Source organism: Anabrus simplex, chromosome 1 (assembly GCF_040414725.1).
Source record: "Anabrus simplex isolate iqAnaSimp1 chromosome 1, ASM4041472v1, whole genome shotgun sequence".
NCBI lineage: Eukaryota > Metazoa > Arthropoda > Insecta > Orthoptera > Tettigoniidae > Anabrus > Anabrus simplex.
Window position 1 is genome coordinate 262028796 of NC_090265.1, and position 20521 is coordinate 262049316.

The 20521-nt window shown below is 36.2% G+C and overlaps 1 protein-coding gene across 1 annotated transcript in view; it reads left to right on the forward strand.

The window, feature by feature from the left end:
* Positions 1 to 20521, forward strand: part of LOC136886580 (protein timeless homolog) — a 666887-nt gene that overhangs the window by 10217 nt on the left and 636149 nt on the right. Inside the window, exon 2 of the mRNA XM_067159391.2 lies at positions 5228 to 5325. Coding sequence (XP_067015492.2) covers positions 5310 to 5325 — 16 coding nt within the window. The 5' untranslated portion in view covers positions 5228 to 5309. The remainder of the gene's footprint in view (positions 1 to 5227; positions 5326 to 20521) is intronic.

A 20521-nucleotide genomic window follows, 5' to 3' on the forward strand; every position in this document is an offset into this window, starting at 1 on the left:
CAATATTGATCTATGGAGCAAAATGTTGGACTTGGACAAAAAACTCTGAGTAGATTACAAGCAACAGAGATGCGCTTTCTGCGAGGGATCTTGGGTAAAACAAGGAGGGACTAGAACTGTGAAACCATACAAAACATGCTACAGATCAACCCTCTAAAAGAAACTATGGAGAGAAATAGGCTGAAATGGTTCGGCCATGTCAAAAGAATGGGACAAGAAAGATTATAAAGTAGAATTCTGGAATGGACAGAATCTGGAAGAAGACCAATTGGAAGACCACGAACAAGATGGAGGGTAATATATAAGTAATAATAATAACAACGTAAACGTTTCCACCTTTTCAATACTACAATATATTCACAAAATTACAAATTACACGGTACTAGTTTCGACCCATCTAGGGGTCATCATCAGCCGTATTGGAGCAAAGATCATTTGTGGCGAAATCCTAAGACAATGTTATTTTAAAGAATAACAAGTGAAATGAGATGTTATGGTAATAGTTAATAATACAAGGAATATACATACTAAGAGGTTTTTAACAAAGAATAAAGTATAAATGGGGTGTTGTAAAAATTATAATCATGGAAATCAGTAAGTTCTTGTATTGAAATGAATATATTGTAGTATTGAAAAGGTGGAAACGTTGACGTTGTTATTATTATTACTTATATATTATTCTCAGTTCAATACGGACCAAAAACATGAAATTCATAACCATCAAAGATGGAGGGATCAGGTAGTGGATGGCGTAAATCGGAGAGGACTACAGTGGCAGACAGTGATGAACGATAGAATGTGGGGAATAAACAGAAGATTGGAAGCGGCTCTGCGAATGACCTGCATAAGCAGAATCGTATCAGGAAGAAGAAGTAGAAGAAGTTACACAGATGCATCATTGAAGTCAGTCCAAATGGATTTTCGAACAAATGAATTTTCCTCCTATACACATAAAAATCTTAAGTGGGGGCAGGAGCAGGGGTGTGTGGTTAACTCAGTGGCTTAGCTGCTGGCTTCCCGCCTGGAAGGCTGAGGTTCAAATCCCAGTTGGTTCGGGTTTGAGATTTTCATCTCAAAAATTATGTGGTGTCAGGAAGGGCATTCGACCTTAAACCTCAGCCAAAATCAAAATGAGCCTGAGTGACTCTAGTCATCCCAGAAATTACTGGGATAAGCTGAAAGGAAAAACAGAAGGTTTTGCATAAAAATCTATTTTCAAACTCATTCTTCAGTAAGTCAGTCGACTTCATAAACTGATCATATGGCACTGGACTGTTTGAGTTCACTTCTTCAAGCTCAGTAGAACATGGAAAGGTGTGGGCTCTCATCCTTATTTAATAGCTTTGGAAATAATTTGAACTTGCATTGTAACACTAATCACACACTTCATTCAAAATATTTAAATGTTTTGTTAAATCTGTCACGCAATTCTGCCACTTATTTCTGTTTCTTGTTTATAAATATGCTTATATCTTCTATAAGTTGAAAGAAGTATTTCAAAATATTACCATAACTAAACCAACCTCAGTATGATAAATTACTTTACCATGTTCAGAATCACTTTACAAATAAAAAGTATTTATATGATCCTCCTTTTCAATACAAAACAACCATCTATATTACATGGGACGATATCTATACATGTTTCGGCCTAATCTAAAGGCCATCCTCAGTAGAAGTTCAATTATTACATTTTACAAACAAATTAAAAGTACTGATGAAGTGGAATTAAAATACAATGATCATGATTGACAAAATAAAAACATGTTGAGGTGAAAAAAAATCCTCTCGTCTGAAAAATCGCTTGATTGACATAAAACTTGCTGATTCTTTTTTAAAAAGTGAGACACTGTGTTATGCAGCATCTCATGTCCATTTTTCACTATCCACCTTTTTAAGTTTGGAAAGTGATATTTTCACAGTCAAAATATTTAAGTTCACAATAAACAACAATCAACCTCCCAGAACACTTTCCAGGTGTAAACTGTCCATTTCCTGTTGATATCCCAAGATAGCTGGATCTAATCCCTAGTGGAATGCAGCAAGCCTTTTCCTTTCTAGCAAGTATTGTTGCTGTAATTCCAATAAATTAATTGGGAAAGTGTACTTCTTACCTGTTTTGAAAGTGGGAATGTGCATTTTAGAACTACAACCCAGTAAAAGTATGGAAACATCTAATCAATCTAAGTAAATTAAAACTAAGTTCTTATTCACTCTGTTTTTCAGTCACTACAAAAATTATATGCTGAAACTTAAACCTGTTATTAAAATGTGGCTAGGGGGCTGCATAAAATAACACTTCCTATAACATGCTAGAATTAGGACAGGTTTGTGTTTTCTTAGGTAGAATGTATTGAATCATGATGTAAGAAGATAAAATTTGTTGACCTAGTAGAACATGGACTAATGCTTGCCTGGTTCATTAAACTAATATCTAGTCACCACTATGTTTATGATATAGCAGTCCTCTGCAAACTTCTGGAGCATAAAATTTCTTGTGCCTCACTTTTACTCTTCCTTCCTTTCCCTACCCTCTCGATTAATTACATTTCACAAAAATCTGGATCACGAGGACTTATGTTACCGTAATAATAATAATAATAATAATAATAATAATAATAGACCTGTATCAGCAAGTGATGGTAGCTAAAAATTTTGAAAAAATTAATAAATGGTAATAATAAACCGATAACCAATATATTTGATGGAACTTAAAAAGTACACATTAAATGTGTGATCATAAAATGAAAGCACTCAACAAAGAAAGTGCAAATCCAGAAACTTCACTTTCACTAAAACTAAATAGAACTTAATAACATGTGAAATTTCAGTAACTTTGTAGAAAATGATCCTGTAATTATTACTTAAAGATGGCAGTGAAGATTTAATATTGCAACAATTGTAACTTGGAGATATTGATGACCTGACTTGACATAGGACTCCAGGATAGGAGTCTTCTCGTTCCTGCCATACTTTTCTCAATGTATGATTGCAAACATATTTATGGCTGTAGGAAAAAGTCATTTGTCAAGAATAATGTGTAATATTATAGATTTTACAATTAAGTGAGATGCCTCTAAGGATGCTCTTAGTGCATTCTTAAGAACTGTAGCATGCTTTCCTAGATTTTTGATATTTACTTTCAATTGTTACTCATGACGCATAAACATGTTGATAGGTTTACTCACATGCTGTGGATGTTTTGTCTGGATGTGTCTTGTAAGTTTTACAGGCTTCAAACTATCGGTGGCTTAAATAGCCAAGCAAAGAACACACTGACCATTCCTGGTTAATCACAAGAAAGCGAAACCTGTAGTTTTAGATAATTGTCTAGATATTTGCTCACTTCTGTTTTTGTTGAATAATTAACCTTACCAGTAAGAGCTGAAGCAGATATGGAAGGAGAACATACAACTAAATTTTCCTCCTGTTCTTTAATCAGTATTTTCGAAGGAGAATAGGCACTCAACGAAACACTTTCACAGGATCGCTTATTACAACTGAGATTCAGCGACTTGTCCATTATTATGAAGATACATTTATCACAAAAAAGTTAACTACAAGTACTCAGAATGCACAGAAATCCATCTGTTTTGAATACGAGTGGATGAACTTATTCCCTGGATTACTGTACTGACAATAGCAATAATTGTTCAAAAATTAGGTGAAGTTTGTATCAAATGAATTTCCACCTGTGGGGGGTGGGGGGCACCCCTTACTTTGCAGACCACTGTAATATAAGCTGTTTGTTTCATCCAGTTTCAAAGAGACGCACATTTATAAATTTGAAATATAGGCACAACAGTTGATGATGCTTCAGAGTAGAGGAGGCCCATTAATGCTATACTTCCTCTCCCAACTTGCACTATGGAAGAACATCACAGCACAACAGGAATTCTTAGTTGGTAGTTTTCTAAATGTCTAGTAATTACATGGGATGAATTTCACTGTCTATATGGAATTGTTCAAACTTATCCATAGATTATGTTGGTACTCTTGAGGCTGGAGCACAAGATAACCTCACTGTTGGATTGCTTGCAATGGACTCTGTATCTTAATACCTTGTAGTAGGTTCACTGGGTCCCTAGCTGCCTCAGTGGTAGTGTCCAACTCTTGATCTCAAGTGATCCTGCCTAAGGTCAAAACTCTTGGCACTCAATGTCATACCATTTAACAATCTATGCTCATACTTTGTCTTACCCGACAAAATTAAATTAAACTCAGCTGTAGGAACTGTCCAGTAAGATTCTGCTCTTGTTACCTGACATCATCATTGGAATATTAAAATTGGTAGGCAGACCACATGGATGGCACCACTACAGAATGTCTACAGCTCTGAGGCCATATGATTATTAATACTGGAATACTTAATGTTATGCCACAAATATTTCTCCTTTTGGGGGTTGTTGTATTAGAGCTTCTAAACAGGGTGTAATGAATCCCCTGGAAATACTCCAGGAATGAATTCCCCATATAGAGAGAAAAATCAAAGCTTATAACATATGGGTCTGGAAATGCATTATTATTATTTTTTTTTTTTTTTTTTTGCTAGGGGCTTTACGTCGCACCGACACAGATAGGTCTTATGGCGATGATGGGATAGGAAAGGCCTAGGAGTTGTAAGGAATTGGCCGTGGCCTTAATTAAGGTACAGCCCCAGCATTTGCCTGGTGTGAAAATGGGAAACCACGGAAAACCATCTTCAGGGCTGCCGATAGTGGGATTCGAACCTACTATCTCCCGAATACTGGCTACTGACCGCACTTAAGCGACTGCAGCTATCGAGCTGTACCTTAATTAAGGCCACGGCCGCTTCCTTCCCACTCCCAGCCCTTTCCTGTCACATCGTCGCCGTAAGACCTATCTGTGTCGGTGCGACGTTAAACAACTAGCAAAAAAAAAATAATGAGGAAATCATTCCTGAAGCTTTCCTTAGGAGTTCCTTTACACCTTGTATGGATGCCAGCCACTGTGCCCTAGAGGAACTCTGCAATATTATTACTACTTCAGTAATGTCTGCAACAACTGGTATGTTGGTGCTTGTTCATATTTATAAGGGAGGTCAATTACTTTATTTGTGTAATAAGGAATTTAGTGAGTTGTAGTTGTTGTAGTTGTACAATCAGTTTTTCCATATTGCAAGCTCAAAATATGTATCCTTCAAGATCAGAATGAATCATTAAGAAAAGCTATTCCTAATTTTGTATGTTTGTAATATGTTATGCAGGGAGGTATGGCCAGAGAATGACAGTTTTGGTGCTCCCAACCCTGCCCCTGAAGAGGAAGTGCTTGCTCTGCGAGACATTTACATGGCTACACTAGATGGTAAGTTCTGCATGATCATCTCCACAAGGAGTAAATTTTATGGTGCATGTGGTAACCGATGAATTTTACTCTTTCAGATCTTCTGACAACATTTGTGTTCTTTATTTCATTTTTTGTATTACACTACAGAATTACTTTAATTGAATACTCTGTAGTAATTATTGATTCACGATTCATATTTGCTATTTCAAAGCTATCAATTTCCTGTCTTTCTCTGTCCCCTTCCTCCTCGATTTCACTATCAGAGAAGATTCAGCTACACCTGTGATGCACAACGCTCAGTCACAGTGCCTATGCTAATTTGTTTCTACCATTAAAATGGTCAACAGAGACCATACAAGTAACACTAGTTTCATAAGTTATGATTTTCATTTCCATGTGGACGTCTAACTTATATAATAAGAATTAATCGAGGAATGTTCCACCAATCAACACAATATATAATACATAATATTTATATGTTATTATATATAGTTTGAGTTACAAGAAGCATATATCGAGATCATCATCAGAACCTTGTATTGAAGGAATCCTACGTTATGGAAAAGGCCTGCTACATGAGTAGGTCAAGTTAGAAATAAACATGATGAATTAGAATCTATATGAATTTGGTTCTTTTACTGTACAAATCTGCTTCTTTTTGTCACATTAAGCTCAATTATTTTCTAGGTTGACTTTATATTGCACAAGAATCTGTCTTACAAGACAACTTTAATACGATATGCACTGTTGAAAATTAGTGTAGAATGAGCGACACAAATATCCTTGTGTTTTTTAATGCAGCAGAAAGCATTCTTGTTGTCCAATATCTTTTAATTAATAAAGATATCTTATGATCTTATAGTGGTCCACTCTTGTGTTCTTGCTGTTTTGAGTTAGTGTAGGGATATTGCACAGGTTTAGGTGATTTACTCCAATGGTTTTCAAGTTTTTTCTGTGATTTTCTCTTAGATATTGTATTGACATCTGACTCAGGCTTTATACCATGTTGAAAACCACTGGTTTATTTCACCATTTTATCATTTTAAATAAAACAACTGTGTTTCTTGTACAGATTTATGTTTCTTTGTTGTCTTACATATCTAGCAAATAGAAATTGATCCTCATCTTTACAGGACAGTAGCAAAAACATTTTCCATCATGCCACATTACCATTAATATCAGTAATTTACTTTATCTGTAATTTATTATCACTGCGTAAAAAATATAGGCTTAACATCAGTTGCAAGCCAAAAGAGTCTTGATTTCCTACAAGCATAGGGAAGTAGGACAAAAAGGAAGACAGGGTTAGGTTGAGGGAATTTATAATAATTTCCCAATATTATTTCATTCAACTTTGTGTGTATCAGTGTTTGAACTTCAGTACATAATTTGTTTTGTGGTGTAATAATGAGTGAGTGTTTGAACTTTCTTAAAGTATATCTGGAAACAGATGATGTTTTTTTAATTTTTTATTAAGAGCTAAGAGGAAGAATTCTCACTAAAAGATGACCTCCTTAGCAGTCTCATGCTTTGAGCCTAGATCTTTATCCTTATCAGCTGTGATGAACGTGTCTATTGAAATTGCCTTTAGTATTTAATTGATTGCATTTGAAACTTGAGGATTTATTCCTTGTTAATTTTATAAATTGAGATTGACCTTATTTAAGCAATATAGGCTTATACTGTATTGACACATTATAATTCAGAACAGTAAGTCATTATTCTGATGAATAATTTTTCTATGTACGTATTGTACCTGTTCATAAATATATTTTCAGTGTAGATTGTTGTACCTTACAGCCTCTGTAACTGTCAGAGCATTATTACAATCCTCTGTGTGCAGCCATGATTGTAACATCTGGTTCTCCCCTTTTTACTTAAACCAGGAATTCCAAACAAGCAAAACTATTTCCATTCAGACCATGAAGACCCTTGGAGGAATGGAAATAAAGGCTTCCAATATCTGTAACCTCGGCGCTATGTGAGATGGAGTATATAGCTCTACGGCCGCCTTTGCCTTCAGCAATTAGTTGATGAGTGAGCATTAGGACTGTGTGTTTCTCCAGAGGTGGAAAACCTTTTTCTACATTTTTCAACTCCCTAACAAGAAATCAAACCCATCTCTTTCTATGTGAACCAAACGTGCCTCTGTTGCCTATGCTAGGCAGCCTGTAAACAGATGATTAAACCAAAAATATTTAAGAGGCTCAAATGGAACTATTACTCCTCTAAGTGATTAGTACCTTAAATTACTGATCGGTTAAATGAAACAACAGGAAATTAGTTTGGTTCCTGTAACAACTCATTCTGTGTAGAAACTTTGTAGAAAATGTTGGTATACAGTGTTCCATTTTATTATGTACCACATTATGATGTGGAAGTACAGACGGAATCTTCAATATGTCTGCAGTGCAAATAGAAGGATATAAATTATGAATATGGGTTTTTTTGCAGAGGAGCTTTTAGAGGAGCAATTATGATTCAGTTTCCCTAACAGCCTACTAGTTTGCTGCCACACAAAGTAATGTGAAAATTCACTCTATATAGTAGCCCTCAAATAGTCACCTGGTGAAGAATTTTAAAACTGTAATTACATTAACATCTTTCGAAATTGTTGATGCTGATATGGTTTTCTGCTGTAGATGGTAAATAGAGATCCTTTGTAAATATTCCAGTTGGAGAAACATTTTTATGTAAATCAACCATCTTAAAGACTTGTGTTGTTGGGTTTATGTCTCACGTTACGTGCTGGCAAATCCATAAATTCGTGGCTGGTGTATGCGAACACCTTCACTTACTTCTAGACTGAGGAGGGATTGAACCCATCAACTTGTGCTCAGAATGTCAGTGCTCTACCATATTAGCCACTCACCTGGCAACTCCAAAAGACAACCATACCTATTATTTCACCCTGACCAGTATTTCCCTGTATATATCTTACTTGGATTTTTTCTGTAGATTTTAACAAGTTTCTTTTTTAAAACTTTCAACCTCTTTAGGCTTTTTCAATCGTGAAATTACCAGCTTTTCTCACCAGCATGGCAGCTGGCTCATCAGTTGAAATGCCGCACCTCTCCAAGACGTTGGCATCTGTGCACAGTCGAGACACCACTGCCAGCTTCCTTTGAAGAACAATACTGTGTGACAGCACTGGGGGAAATATGTACCTCCACTTACATAAATGCTTGCCTTTGGCTTTTATATCAGAAATGAAGTTCATAGAAGGGAACTGTGATTGAATTTCACCAGTTGCAAATATTGAAAGTATTCAAGTGTTTTAGGGGCTGCCTGGCCAAGGCGGTAAAGGCGTGCTCGGTTCACCCAGAAGGACATGGGTTCGATTCCCCATCGAGAAGTAGAAGAATTTAAGAAATGAGATTTTCACTTCCGGAAGTGCACGTGGTCCTGAGGTTCACTCAGCCTACACCAAAAATTAGTACCGGATTAATTCCTGGGGGCAAAGGTGGCCAGGCTTAGAGCTAACCACTCTACCCCATCAAGAGCCGAGGTTACGGATAGTGGAAACCTTTACTTTCCACCCCTCCAGGGGCCTTCATGGCCTGTACGGAGATTGCTTTGCTTTGCTTTGCTTTGCTTTGCTTTGCTTTGCTTTGCTTTGATATTCAAGTTCTTTAACACGTTCCCTGCGGCAGTGAATTTCGATGACTTAATGTTACGTCGTATCGGCCCACCGGTGACCCGATGCTTCCTTTAGTTATTATCGGTTCGGGTCACCGGTGACCTGACGAATTCGACTTTGTTTACTCCCTAGTATAAAATCCTAAACAATGCAAGTGCACTTGTTGTGTGCGTTATTGTTGAGGAGACATTCCAGCGTATTTACCTGTGCGACAGTGTTCCGATTCAACAATTGCGTGAAACAGAAATGACCCCGGAATAAATTGTTATATTCTCGTTCATTGATCAGTTTTTATTGGAATATGAGAGGCCTATGTTAATTATTTTCATACTGTCGTCACTTTGTTCCAAATAATGAACATTTCGTCCGGGATCCAGTGCTGTCCTAACCCTCTTTCTTTTCCGTGCCACCGGTATGTCAGAATGTGAAGGCTCCATGCCTAAAAAGGACGTGAAATTGCTTGTAAATATTATCTACGGAAGATAACAAAAATGTCAATAACTACTCCAGTAACCTCTATTCGCTCACCTCAGAGCAATGTAGAAAGCAGATATCAGAAGGGTGGTACTCCTTAACCAACAATCTACCATCTGCGGGCAGCAACACTCTAGGCTTCATTCACCGTAATCGCGCCAAGCGATTCCCGCGTAAAAATATGGGTCAGACAACAATCGGGACTCAGGGTGACCCGAAGCGATATGAATGGAAGATCAAAAAACTTCCTTCGGGTCACCGGTGGGCCGATCAAAACTAGCAGTATGCCTCGATCCTTTACTTCAATTGGAACACTATGTTGCCATTAGTTAACGGAAATTCTTAACTAGGACGTAGTTACTTACTTCGCAGTTTTGGGAAATTCGCGCCGACGGATAAGTGTAACTTGTTTCGGGGCACATGGTGACCCGAACCGCACAGAACGTGTTAATCATTTTAAATAGTGAAATTACCTTCTTCCTTTTTTACCCCTCATTTTTTTGTGTTTTGTAGGCATAAGAATGAAAAAAATGATTTTTTTATTCTGAAATGAAACGAATATTCTCAAATGCAAACTTTACGTTCAGTCTTATCGTAGGATTAAAGTGCTAACTCTGGATCATTATTACAGCAAAGCAAACGTCTTATGTACTGAACTGTAACGGTATATGATACACTATGGTCATAGTAAGTAGGTACAGATAGGTTAAGCTATAAAAACTAATTTTTAAAAATCAATATTTCTCAGTATTCCATTTTTTTTGTTACACACTCTTATCAAACTGATAACCATGTCCTATTGTTATGTACTTTCCATTTTGTTTTTGGTCCACTTCATCTGAAAGTAACTTCTTGCTTGAGAACTCTCATCACAGAACTTTATCCAGTTTTATTCAGTATCTTCACTGTCAGTAACTGAGAATGTCACATAAAATTAACTCTATAAGAATTTTGTTTCTTACATGGCGAATGTTATTCAAGATCAAATATTTGTAATGCTTGTTATCGTAACAAATTTACAGTATATTCGTTTGAGTTAGTATCATTATTATTATATTTATCTGTCTATCAAAATGTTATGTAGCCTACTGTTGGTTATCAACATCAGGGCATCATGATTGTTTATTATCCTGTCAACTTACAGGAGGTAACACAGTATGCAAGATGTGTGAAGGAAGGACATTCATAAAATTGCATCAGATAATCTCCCAATTTAACATCATACAAAATTTTAAAATCAACATGCAATTAGTGATACAGAATATTTTTACTTTCAATAATGAGTATAATGATCGTTGCTGTTTCACATTGAGGTCGTGGGCTCTATTCGCATTATAATACACCTTTATTAACATGAATAGAACAGACAAAAATAATGACTACAACAAGTAATTTTATGTCATTCATAGGAAATTTTTAATTATTATAAACAATGTCATTGTTATGAAGAGTGACTTTGTACCGTGGAAAATTTTGCAGAAAATACAATACTCAAAATATTTACGATCACATTATTCAATCCTCTTGAAATTACAGAAGAGAATTTTGACAATAATTCACAATGTTTTTGACCATATTTATAAAGTGAAAGTTGAATATTTCTATGATATTTTTTTTTATTTTTTTACTGTATCTATAGTATTGCTTGAAACTATGTTATGCAAGGGGAAACTTCTGCGATTCTGTATTCATTGCTTGTTATTTATTGATGGTAGGGGGTGGAAGACCTTCATCAAGTGAATTACTGACTATGAAATCTAAGTTGGGGAATGACGATGACGACGACAATGATGATGATGATGATGATGATGATGATGATGATGATGATTAAGAGACAGGATAAATAGGTTAACTTTAACCTGCTCAAAAATATTTAATCAATTAATGTAATTAAACAATCATGAAAAATACATGAAATGATGATTTTATGAACAAAAATCACAAATATTCCGAACTTGCACATTGAGGGAGCACATGATTAAAACTACATAAAATTTTCAGGTATGCCTTTTAATTGCTCTGTGGACTTTTGTTTTTAACTTGGTGTTTTCCCAAGACTTACTGACCAAGTTTGCTACTTTGTTTATCAGTTTTCCAAGTATTCACATATTCATAAAAAAAATAAAAAAATGTTCTCTTTAGCTTTTTCATAGAGTCATCAATGCCTTATTATGGGCAATTTCTACTCCATTATTAAGATATGATACCTTCTCTCAGACAAATAGTCATTTGTATCCCGCTGCTGTTATTAAGTTCTTTTAGGTAATATGAGATACCGATCAAAAAGTGATATTAAAACAAATTTTTTTTCTTCTGCATGCTGTCATATATCTTCAGTTAAATGACCTTTCTGCTGGGAAATGAAGTTCTGTTTTCTTGAAAGTAAGGTTTCTGATATGTGTCCAGAATCAGTAGTGTAAATCAAACGAATGTAAATATATATTAAGTAAACAATCCAATTTTTATATATATATATATATTTTTTTAGATATACCAGGGGCAATGCTTTCTTACAGTAATTTGACACAAGGGCGCCCATAGGATAGTTTATAGTGGAGGGCCTAAACCTAGGGGTTTGTAGTATTTTTAATATTTTGGAAGGTGAATGGCGACTTGTATTCCACGGTTGAATACCACCCACGGTATCCCCTACCACTTCTACATAATACCGACTTTTAAATCATTTTCTTGAAAGAAAAACACCTGACTATATTAGATTTTTTTCCTTTCCCTGAGAGCTGGGGTGGGGCCTTGCCCCCGGGCATGGGTGCCCTTGGTTTGACGACAAAGTAAAATTTAAAAAATTACACTAAAATCTCGTTTATCCGGCCCTCATTAATCTGGATCTCTGGTTTATCCGGATCTAAAATAATAAAAATTTATTTTTACTTGTACAGTATTTCTTTTACGGGGTCGACTCTTCTGGAGTATCTTTCCCGCCAAGGATAGTTAAGGAGAGGAATTGGAAGTAATTCGGCCACGGTCTATCAAAGGTACCGTCCTGGCATTCGCCTGGAATTGAGAATGGGAAACCGTAGAAAACCATTCCCAGGATGCCCTAGGTGGGATTCCAACCCACGCTCTTCTGAATGCAACACACGACTAATTCACTGATGGTGAATTCGAAAATGAAACCTGTGCTCCATCAGAAGAAACAATGACTCATTGAGAGGCAATAATGCAGCCAGACAAACTGATGGCCTATTATAAATCCTTGACTGAAACTACACCGGAAGAACTGTTGTTAATAAAACGTCTTCGTGATCGTGCTGCGCACAAACGATATACAAATGTAAAACAGGTATAAAGTAAGTAGGCTATTTTCTGTTCAATGCTCTCCTTCGTCAGTTCTCATTTTACTGTCACGCAATGAAGCTATTCCTTCTCTATAAATTGCTGTATCGTGTTTATTCATGTTGAGGTATTTAAGGTATGTCACTGAATGTTGTCTTCATTTGAAGGTTTCTAGGTCCTAAATTGTCCGCCTCCGTAGTGTAACGGTTAGTGCTATTAGCTGCCGTCCTTGGAGGCCCGGGTTTGATTCCCGGTACTGTCAGAAATTTAAGAATGGCAGGAGGGCTGGTATGTGGTTAAAATGGTACATGCAGCTCACCTCCATTCGGGGTGTGCCCGAAAAAAGCTGCACTACCTCGGGAGGAGGACACGTGTTTACTTTGTCATAAATTTACAGTTCAAGCATCCACAAAGCGAATCAAACCTTTATTATTATTATTATTATTATTATTATTATTATTACTATTATTATTATTATTATTATTATCAATGCTGACCTTCGCGAGTTAGTACTTACTCCTTGTAAAATTTTCTCCTCCTTAATGCCTCCAAGACTGGTGCAATCATTATTGGCTCTCAAAAATTGTTGATTACACCACGAGACAAAACTATTCCTCCAGTTATACTGAATGGCAGCGTAATTTGATTCAGGAAAACTATAAGAAATCTTAGAGTGACAATGAACAAAATTTTAAATTGGTCTGAACATATTAGAAGTGACTGTAAAAAGATATTTTCGATGGTTTGTTCTCTTTAAAGAAACAGCAATATTTTGCCATGTAATGTGAAAGTTAAACTGATACAATTACTAGTGCTTCCCATTCTCGAATACTGTGACATTATTCTTGTAGACGCAACAAAGGAGCAGACTTTGAAACTTCAACAAGTGCTTAATTGTTGCTCTAGATTTATTTACAATCTGAATTACAATCACATGTCACCTCATCATGCTGTTTTGTGGCTGAAACCTGATAAACTATTAATGTATAACATACTGATACAGATATAAGTTACTGGCTGCTTACTGAAAGCAAACTGTTATACATTTCATTGCAACAAAAGTACTTGTCCTCCTTTCACAGCAGTAATACGTGCTCTGGTTCCACCTTTTCTGTTCCTATTCACAGATTTTCTGTATAACAGTTCTTTTGTTGTAATGGGGTCCAGTCTTTGGAATTCCCTGCCTGTCAGTGTCAGAGATATCACTTAATTACCTAAATTTAAGAGCATATGCTGAGGTTACCTGCTGAATGCAGCTGACTATTTTGTATTACTTGATAAGTGAATGAGTTAGAAGTGTAATGTATTATTGTGTAGATTATTTACTATATATTATTATGTATTCGAAGCTCTGTTCCTATTGATTTGTTACTACAGTGGTTAAGTGTACGAGGGGGTCAAGAACCTTAACTTCGCCACCTACAAAGGCATAATACATATTAAAGATTGTAGGGCTAGGACTCTGAAAGTGAAATCTGTCTGCAGACAAACATGAGTAGAGAATATCCAGGACAAGGAAATTAGGAATGTATGGATGTGAATAGTGAAAAGTTCTAAACAATAGCTGGATATAGAAAAAGAATGAGTGGCATACAGGTATGATGTAGCAGAAACAGTAAGAGGATACCTAGAAGCAGTTGCGTGTAAAGATGGAAAAAGGTGAACATCTTGGTGGGATGATTAAGTGAGGACAGCTTGTACATGTAAAAAGAAGACACATCAGAAATGGCTCCAAACAGGTACTGATGCAGACAGGAAATTACATGTAGATGAAAAAATGGAGCGAAACAAATGTGTTGAATCCAGGAAGTCTTGGGAAGAGTTTGGTAATAACCTGGAGAGGCTTGGTCAAGCAACTGGGAAACCTTTGTGGATAGTAATAAGGAATCTTAGAAAGGGAAGGAAAAATTAAATGAATACTGTTTTGGGAAATCAGGTGATCTCACAATAGATCCCAGGGAATCACTAGACATGTGAGAGGAATAAATGTGAAAATCGTCTTGATGTAGAAGAAAATATTTGTTGATATCGCAAACAGCCGAGCTCATGGGGGGAGGAGGACAATGATGTTTGTGAAATTCTCTGACCCCAGTGAATAGCAAAAATGAGATATCTACACCAATTCATTCTCCTATGCATCCTCCACATTCGTGCGAAAACAGGTAAGTACTGACCCTTCTCCTTGTCGCACACAGAGAATGTGTATAAGCACATACCTACATTTTGAGATATCTTATTTTGTGTTTAATCAGATAAGTTCATTTTATGACTTAATAGCTGATGTACCTGTGCTTGGTTACAGAATTCTCAAAAAGACTGTCTTTGTGGTTTTTCCAACTGAAGTCATCATAGGTCATTACAATGGCATCAGTAGAAATATAGTGATTAAAAGCAATCTTATCATACAAAATACTTGATCAAATGAAAAACCATGCATTTTCTCACTTTTAACGAACAGTACTACGGTGCCTATCTAACAGTCCAACGTTTCAGTGCTGGAATGAACAGGCCGCAGCTAGCCGCGAATACTCCTCTGACATTATTCCGTTAAATGTGCACACTGCTCATTCTAATCAGTGCCTCAGAATAGGGATTGAATAGCTGGAATGCTACGATGAACCAGTGTGTTACGTACCAGTAGTATCAGACAATTTTTGAACCAGAGGAATGGCATGCTAAAGAAGAAAGAGATCTAACTCCCCAGCTACTCCCGCCAATATTCAGGCAGGCTGTTATGCTCAGTACTCAGCAGTAATCCCATCTATCGGAGATGAGTGGCAGCAGAAGACACAAAGCACATGACAACAAACAATTGTCAATGTAATGGAATTGTTGATCAATGTTATGAGCTTTCGATATTGTAGGCCTTCACATTTAGTTTTCTTCCAATGCTGTGATATTAGGGCATCTTATTCCTTATTCCCTGACTTTACATACCGATTTTCATTATTCTATTTACCCATTTTCTCGTAACTCGGCGCTGATATGGACTTGGCAACAAAAATCCAAATTCATGAATATCTCTGTTATCATAGCCAGTACAGTAAAAATGTATCAGACATACATGATCGGAAATTTAATAATATATAACTATAGTTACATAGTATTTATCGATAGAACTACTAATAAAAATTTTTTAGAGTTAAAACTACCATTTCACTCAGCATGAATAAAGTTATTTATGGCCTAGATTGTAGCGACTTATTCCCCGACTTTAGATACCAATTTTCATTAAATTCTCTGCAACCATTTTCTCGTGATACGTATACGTACATACAGACAGACAGAAATTACGGAAAATTAAAAAGTGTGTTTCCTTGTTACTGTGGACACGAACAATACAGAAATACCATTCTTTTTAAATTCTGAGCAGTGTACAGACAAAACTAATTTTATATATATAGATTAGCGTATATTCACCGGGGGCAGAGAATTAACCTCGAGGAATTGGAAAGGATGGTAAATAACTCCATTGTTATAAAGCAGCAGGAATAGATTAAATTAGACCTGAAATGGTGAAATATATTGGGAAGGCAGGGATGCTAGTTGCTTTACGTCGCACCGACAGAGATAAGTCTTGTGGCGACGATGGGACAGGGAAGGACTAGGAGTGGGAAGGAAGCGGCCGTGGCCTTAATTAAGGTACAGCCCCAGCATTTGCTTGATGTGAAAATGGGAAACCACGGAAAACCATTTTCAGGGCTGCCGACAGTGGGGTTCGAACCTACTATCTCCCGAATACTGGATACTGGCCGCACTTAAGTGACTGCAGCTATCGAGCTCGGTAAGGCAGGGATGAAATGGTTTCACAGAGTAATAAGGTAAGCATGGAATGTTAGTGAGGTACATTCTGATTGGATGAAAACAATAAGTGCACCTACCTATAAGCAAGGGAACAGGAAAGATTGCAACAGATGTGTAGGTATTTCATTGATCAGTATACCATGCAAGGTGTTCACTGGCATTTTGAAAAGTAGGATGTGATCAATGGTTGAGACTAAGTTGGATGATAATCAGTGTGGTTTCACACCACAGAGGGGCTGTCAGGATCAGCTTTCCAGTATACACTAGGTAATTGAAAAATGCTATGAGAGGAATAAACATTTATGTGTATCTTTTTTCTTTTTTATAATTGGCTTTACATTGCACCAACACACAGATAGGTCTTATGGCGACGATTGGACAGGAAAGGGCTTGGAGCACTATGGAAGCAGCTCCAATTATTAATTAAGTACATACCCAGCTTTATGTTTTGTAGATCTAGAGAAGGCAGATGACAAAATACCAAGGGAAAAAAACGTTAGCTGTACTGAGGGAATAAGGGTAGATTGTTACAAGCAATCCGAGGCATTTATGTTGGCAATTGGGTTGCAGTGAGAATTTATGGTAGAATGAGATTGTGGTTCAAGGTACTTACAGGAGTTAGATAAGATTGTAATCTTTCACCTTTGTTGTTCGTAGTTTACAGGGATTATCTACTGAAAAAGTGGCAGGGAGGGACTCAGTTAGATGGAAATATAGTATGCAGTTTGGCCTGTACCGACTGCCCTAAATGCAGATCAGTATTCATTTATTCATTCATTAACTTGGTAAGTGAGATTCGAGGTGCAGTAAAGCTAATGCAGGGAGCTGGTAGTTGTGATCGACAATATTCTCTAAGAATGAAGTCAGTTCCTGGATGAGACTTGTTTTACACCAGTCTGTTTTCAGACCATCTTTGCTGTACAAAGTGAAAGCTGGGTGGATTCATAAGTTAGATGTAACAGATTAGCAAGAATGATTCCTGGTACAAACAGGAGGGACAATATCAGGAGAGCACTCGGAATGAGGAGGTAAAGGCTACGTTACGAATTAACTTGATGGGTGAAGTGGTGCACATAAACAAGCTTCAATGGCGAGGTCATGTGATGCAAGTGGAGAAGGATAGGTTACCTAGGAAAATAATGGACTCTTGTCATGGAGGGTAAGAGAAGTAGAGGAAAACCAAGCCGATGGTGGTTAGACTAAGTTTCTAATCATTTAAAGATAAGTGCTATGGAACTAAACATGGCTACAGAGCTAGTTACAAATAGAGGATTACAGAGTTGTTTAGTAAATTCTCAGAGGTTTGCAGACTGAATGCTGAAGGGTTTAAGAGTCTATAATGAAGATATAATTATGTTTCCTGGGTTTTTTAAATTATAATTTCTGACTAATTTGTTATATTTTGGCCTTTCATGGCTGCATTGTGAGCTCCCCAGATACTTTGTGAAATTTGTGCTGTACAAAGACAGGTTTTCTCTGGATCGGTAGTTTTGGCTGTAAATTTCAGTAATTTGGTATCAGCTCATTGGCCTTGCTGGCCAGCACTTTCCTGTTACTTTTACTAGATAAAGTTTCTATCCTTCACCAATCTCTTGGTTGAAATGATTTTAATTTACCCATTATTTATTTATTTATTTATTTATTTATTTATTTATTTATTTATTTATTTATTTATTTATTTATTTATTTATTTTTTATTTAGTTATTTAGTTAGTTATTTACTATCCCTGCCTGTCGGAAAAGGCAACTTAAGGGAGACCAGGGACTCTTAGCTTGGGAGCGTGGGCTGGCGGCTAAGGTTTCTATAGTTGATTTTGGCATTGCTTCCACTTTCTTGTGTAAGGCTCCTCACTTTCATCTTTCCTGTCCGACGATCTTCCTTGGTCAACTCTTGTTCTCTCCTGACTCCGATGCTGTTACATTGTCGAGGCTTACAGCATCTTTAATTTTTGTGCTCTTTGTGGCCCTTCCCTCTCTTTCACTGATATAATTTTTGGAAGGGTCAGGCATTTTCCATTTTCCCTCTTATTAGTGTTAAGAGAGAATGGCTGCCCAGTTTCACTTCCTCTTAAAACAGTAATCACCACCACCACTTTGTTGGAATGTTTGGAAAATCCCATAGGAACAGCTAAGATGATATCGTGGGCTAGGCTGAGATAGAGCACCATTCAAAGCTTCAAGTTGAAATCCTGACTCAAATGCAAATAATCCTGAGCCTAATATTTTCTAATATTTTATAAAAATTTAGATAAATGCTGGGTTGTGCCCATTTCTGATCTTGACTCCTTTTCTTCCCCAACTCGTGGTCTAAATTAATTGCAATAGTATATTAGAAAACAGTTGGCTAATACAAGTTACTAAACATTATTTACACACTATATATGGGAATCCAGTAGTGTAAAGCAATTAAAAACTACATAAATACATTTTTGTTTTTAATTGCAGTATATTCACAATTTTTTAACAAAGTGTAATTTTTATTGTGCTGCATTCATATTTATGTTGTTAAGTATTAATACTAATTTTGATCTTTAAATTTCTTGTCACAGTAAGTTTGTTAATGTCACATTTTTCAGTAACTGTATCTAAAAATCTGAAATGTTTAAAGGTACAAATAAGTGCTGATGAATAAAACCATGTACTTAGTTCCAATAGATTTCAAGATATTATTTTTTATTTATAAAATGGCCAAAATGTTGATGTGTTTGATAATTATTTTCTCTGCTTAAATCTGTTTTAGTTAGGCAGTTGATTTTACTTACTAGGCTGAAGTAAATATGGTAGGGAAAGTTTTAAAAATTTCAGGCTATGTTTCTCAGAAACTGTACCAAAGTTTCAAAGGAATTTTAATACATTTTTTATTTTTTTACTTAGAAAGATTTTGAGCTAGAGTAATAAAACTATGGAGGAACAAAGGTATGGATTTGGTAATGGAAAAAAGATTGAACAAATGTGTTCAAAACTTTCTGAAAAATTATGTATGATGTTAGTATTAAGGTGTACATTTCTCTGTTTGGAACACTTCCTGGTTCCTTTAAAACAATTTCCTTTGGATGATACTGTTCACAAGCCACCAATGCTTGTTTCATATGCAGCATACAAAGTATAGACCAGTTAAATCAAGTTAGCTCATATGTTTGGTAATTTTGTTATTGAAATTGGTTTCATAGTTGAAGCATTATTACTAGGCTAATGGGTAACCCAGGCTGATCTTTACTGGCTCTCATGTGGCTAGCAGCTAAAACAAAATTATATCTGAATGGACAGGGCAGAGAAGATTCTGCTAACATTATTATCTGAATGCATTAGAGTGCTGGACTGTTACTGTTTTAAATGACCCTTTCCTATATCATAGACATCAAACACAAACCAAATGATCATTGCTCAAAGAGAAGGGGTGTGTAAGCCTTAATGAGGAATCATGGAATAGTTTTAGCGGGGAGTGTTCTGATATGTTCATGGGCAGCAATGAATTGAAATGCAAAGCATCAAATGTAATCACTTTGGCCTTCAGTACTGTTTGAATATGTACTCTGTTACGTACAGACTACTAGACTATGTGCTGAATTTACCAATCAGTTAATCACCATTAAGTCTCCTTTTCTGAAACTGAACACACAATTCCTCTGCTGGAAGTATACAAATGAAGAAGTTGCTCAGTCAAATTACTTCAGCATAAATGTTAGCTAAGGAAAAGAAAAGTGCTTAATGGTTTAATCTCTGGCAATAATGACAGAATTGAATTGGAGTGAACTAAAAAATCAGCAGTTCTCCAGTGAGGTTAATATGATTATAGAGTAACTTCATCTGATTCTTTTTGTCCACCTACTGTTAGTTAATTTCTGACACCAACTTGCATCTCTCATGGTTAAATCTTCCTAATTTCTGGAGATATCTCATGTGGTCTTTTTGGTGTACATAATTCTCTGTTGTACATCTGAGCCAAAAATCATGGTGCTACCAAGCAACTGCTGCTCAGCCCAATGATCTGCAGATTATGAG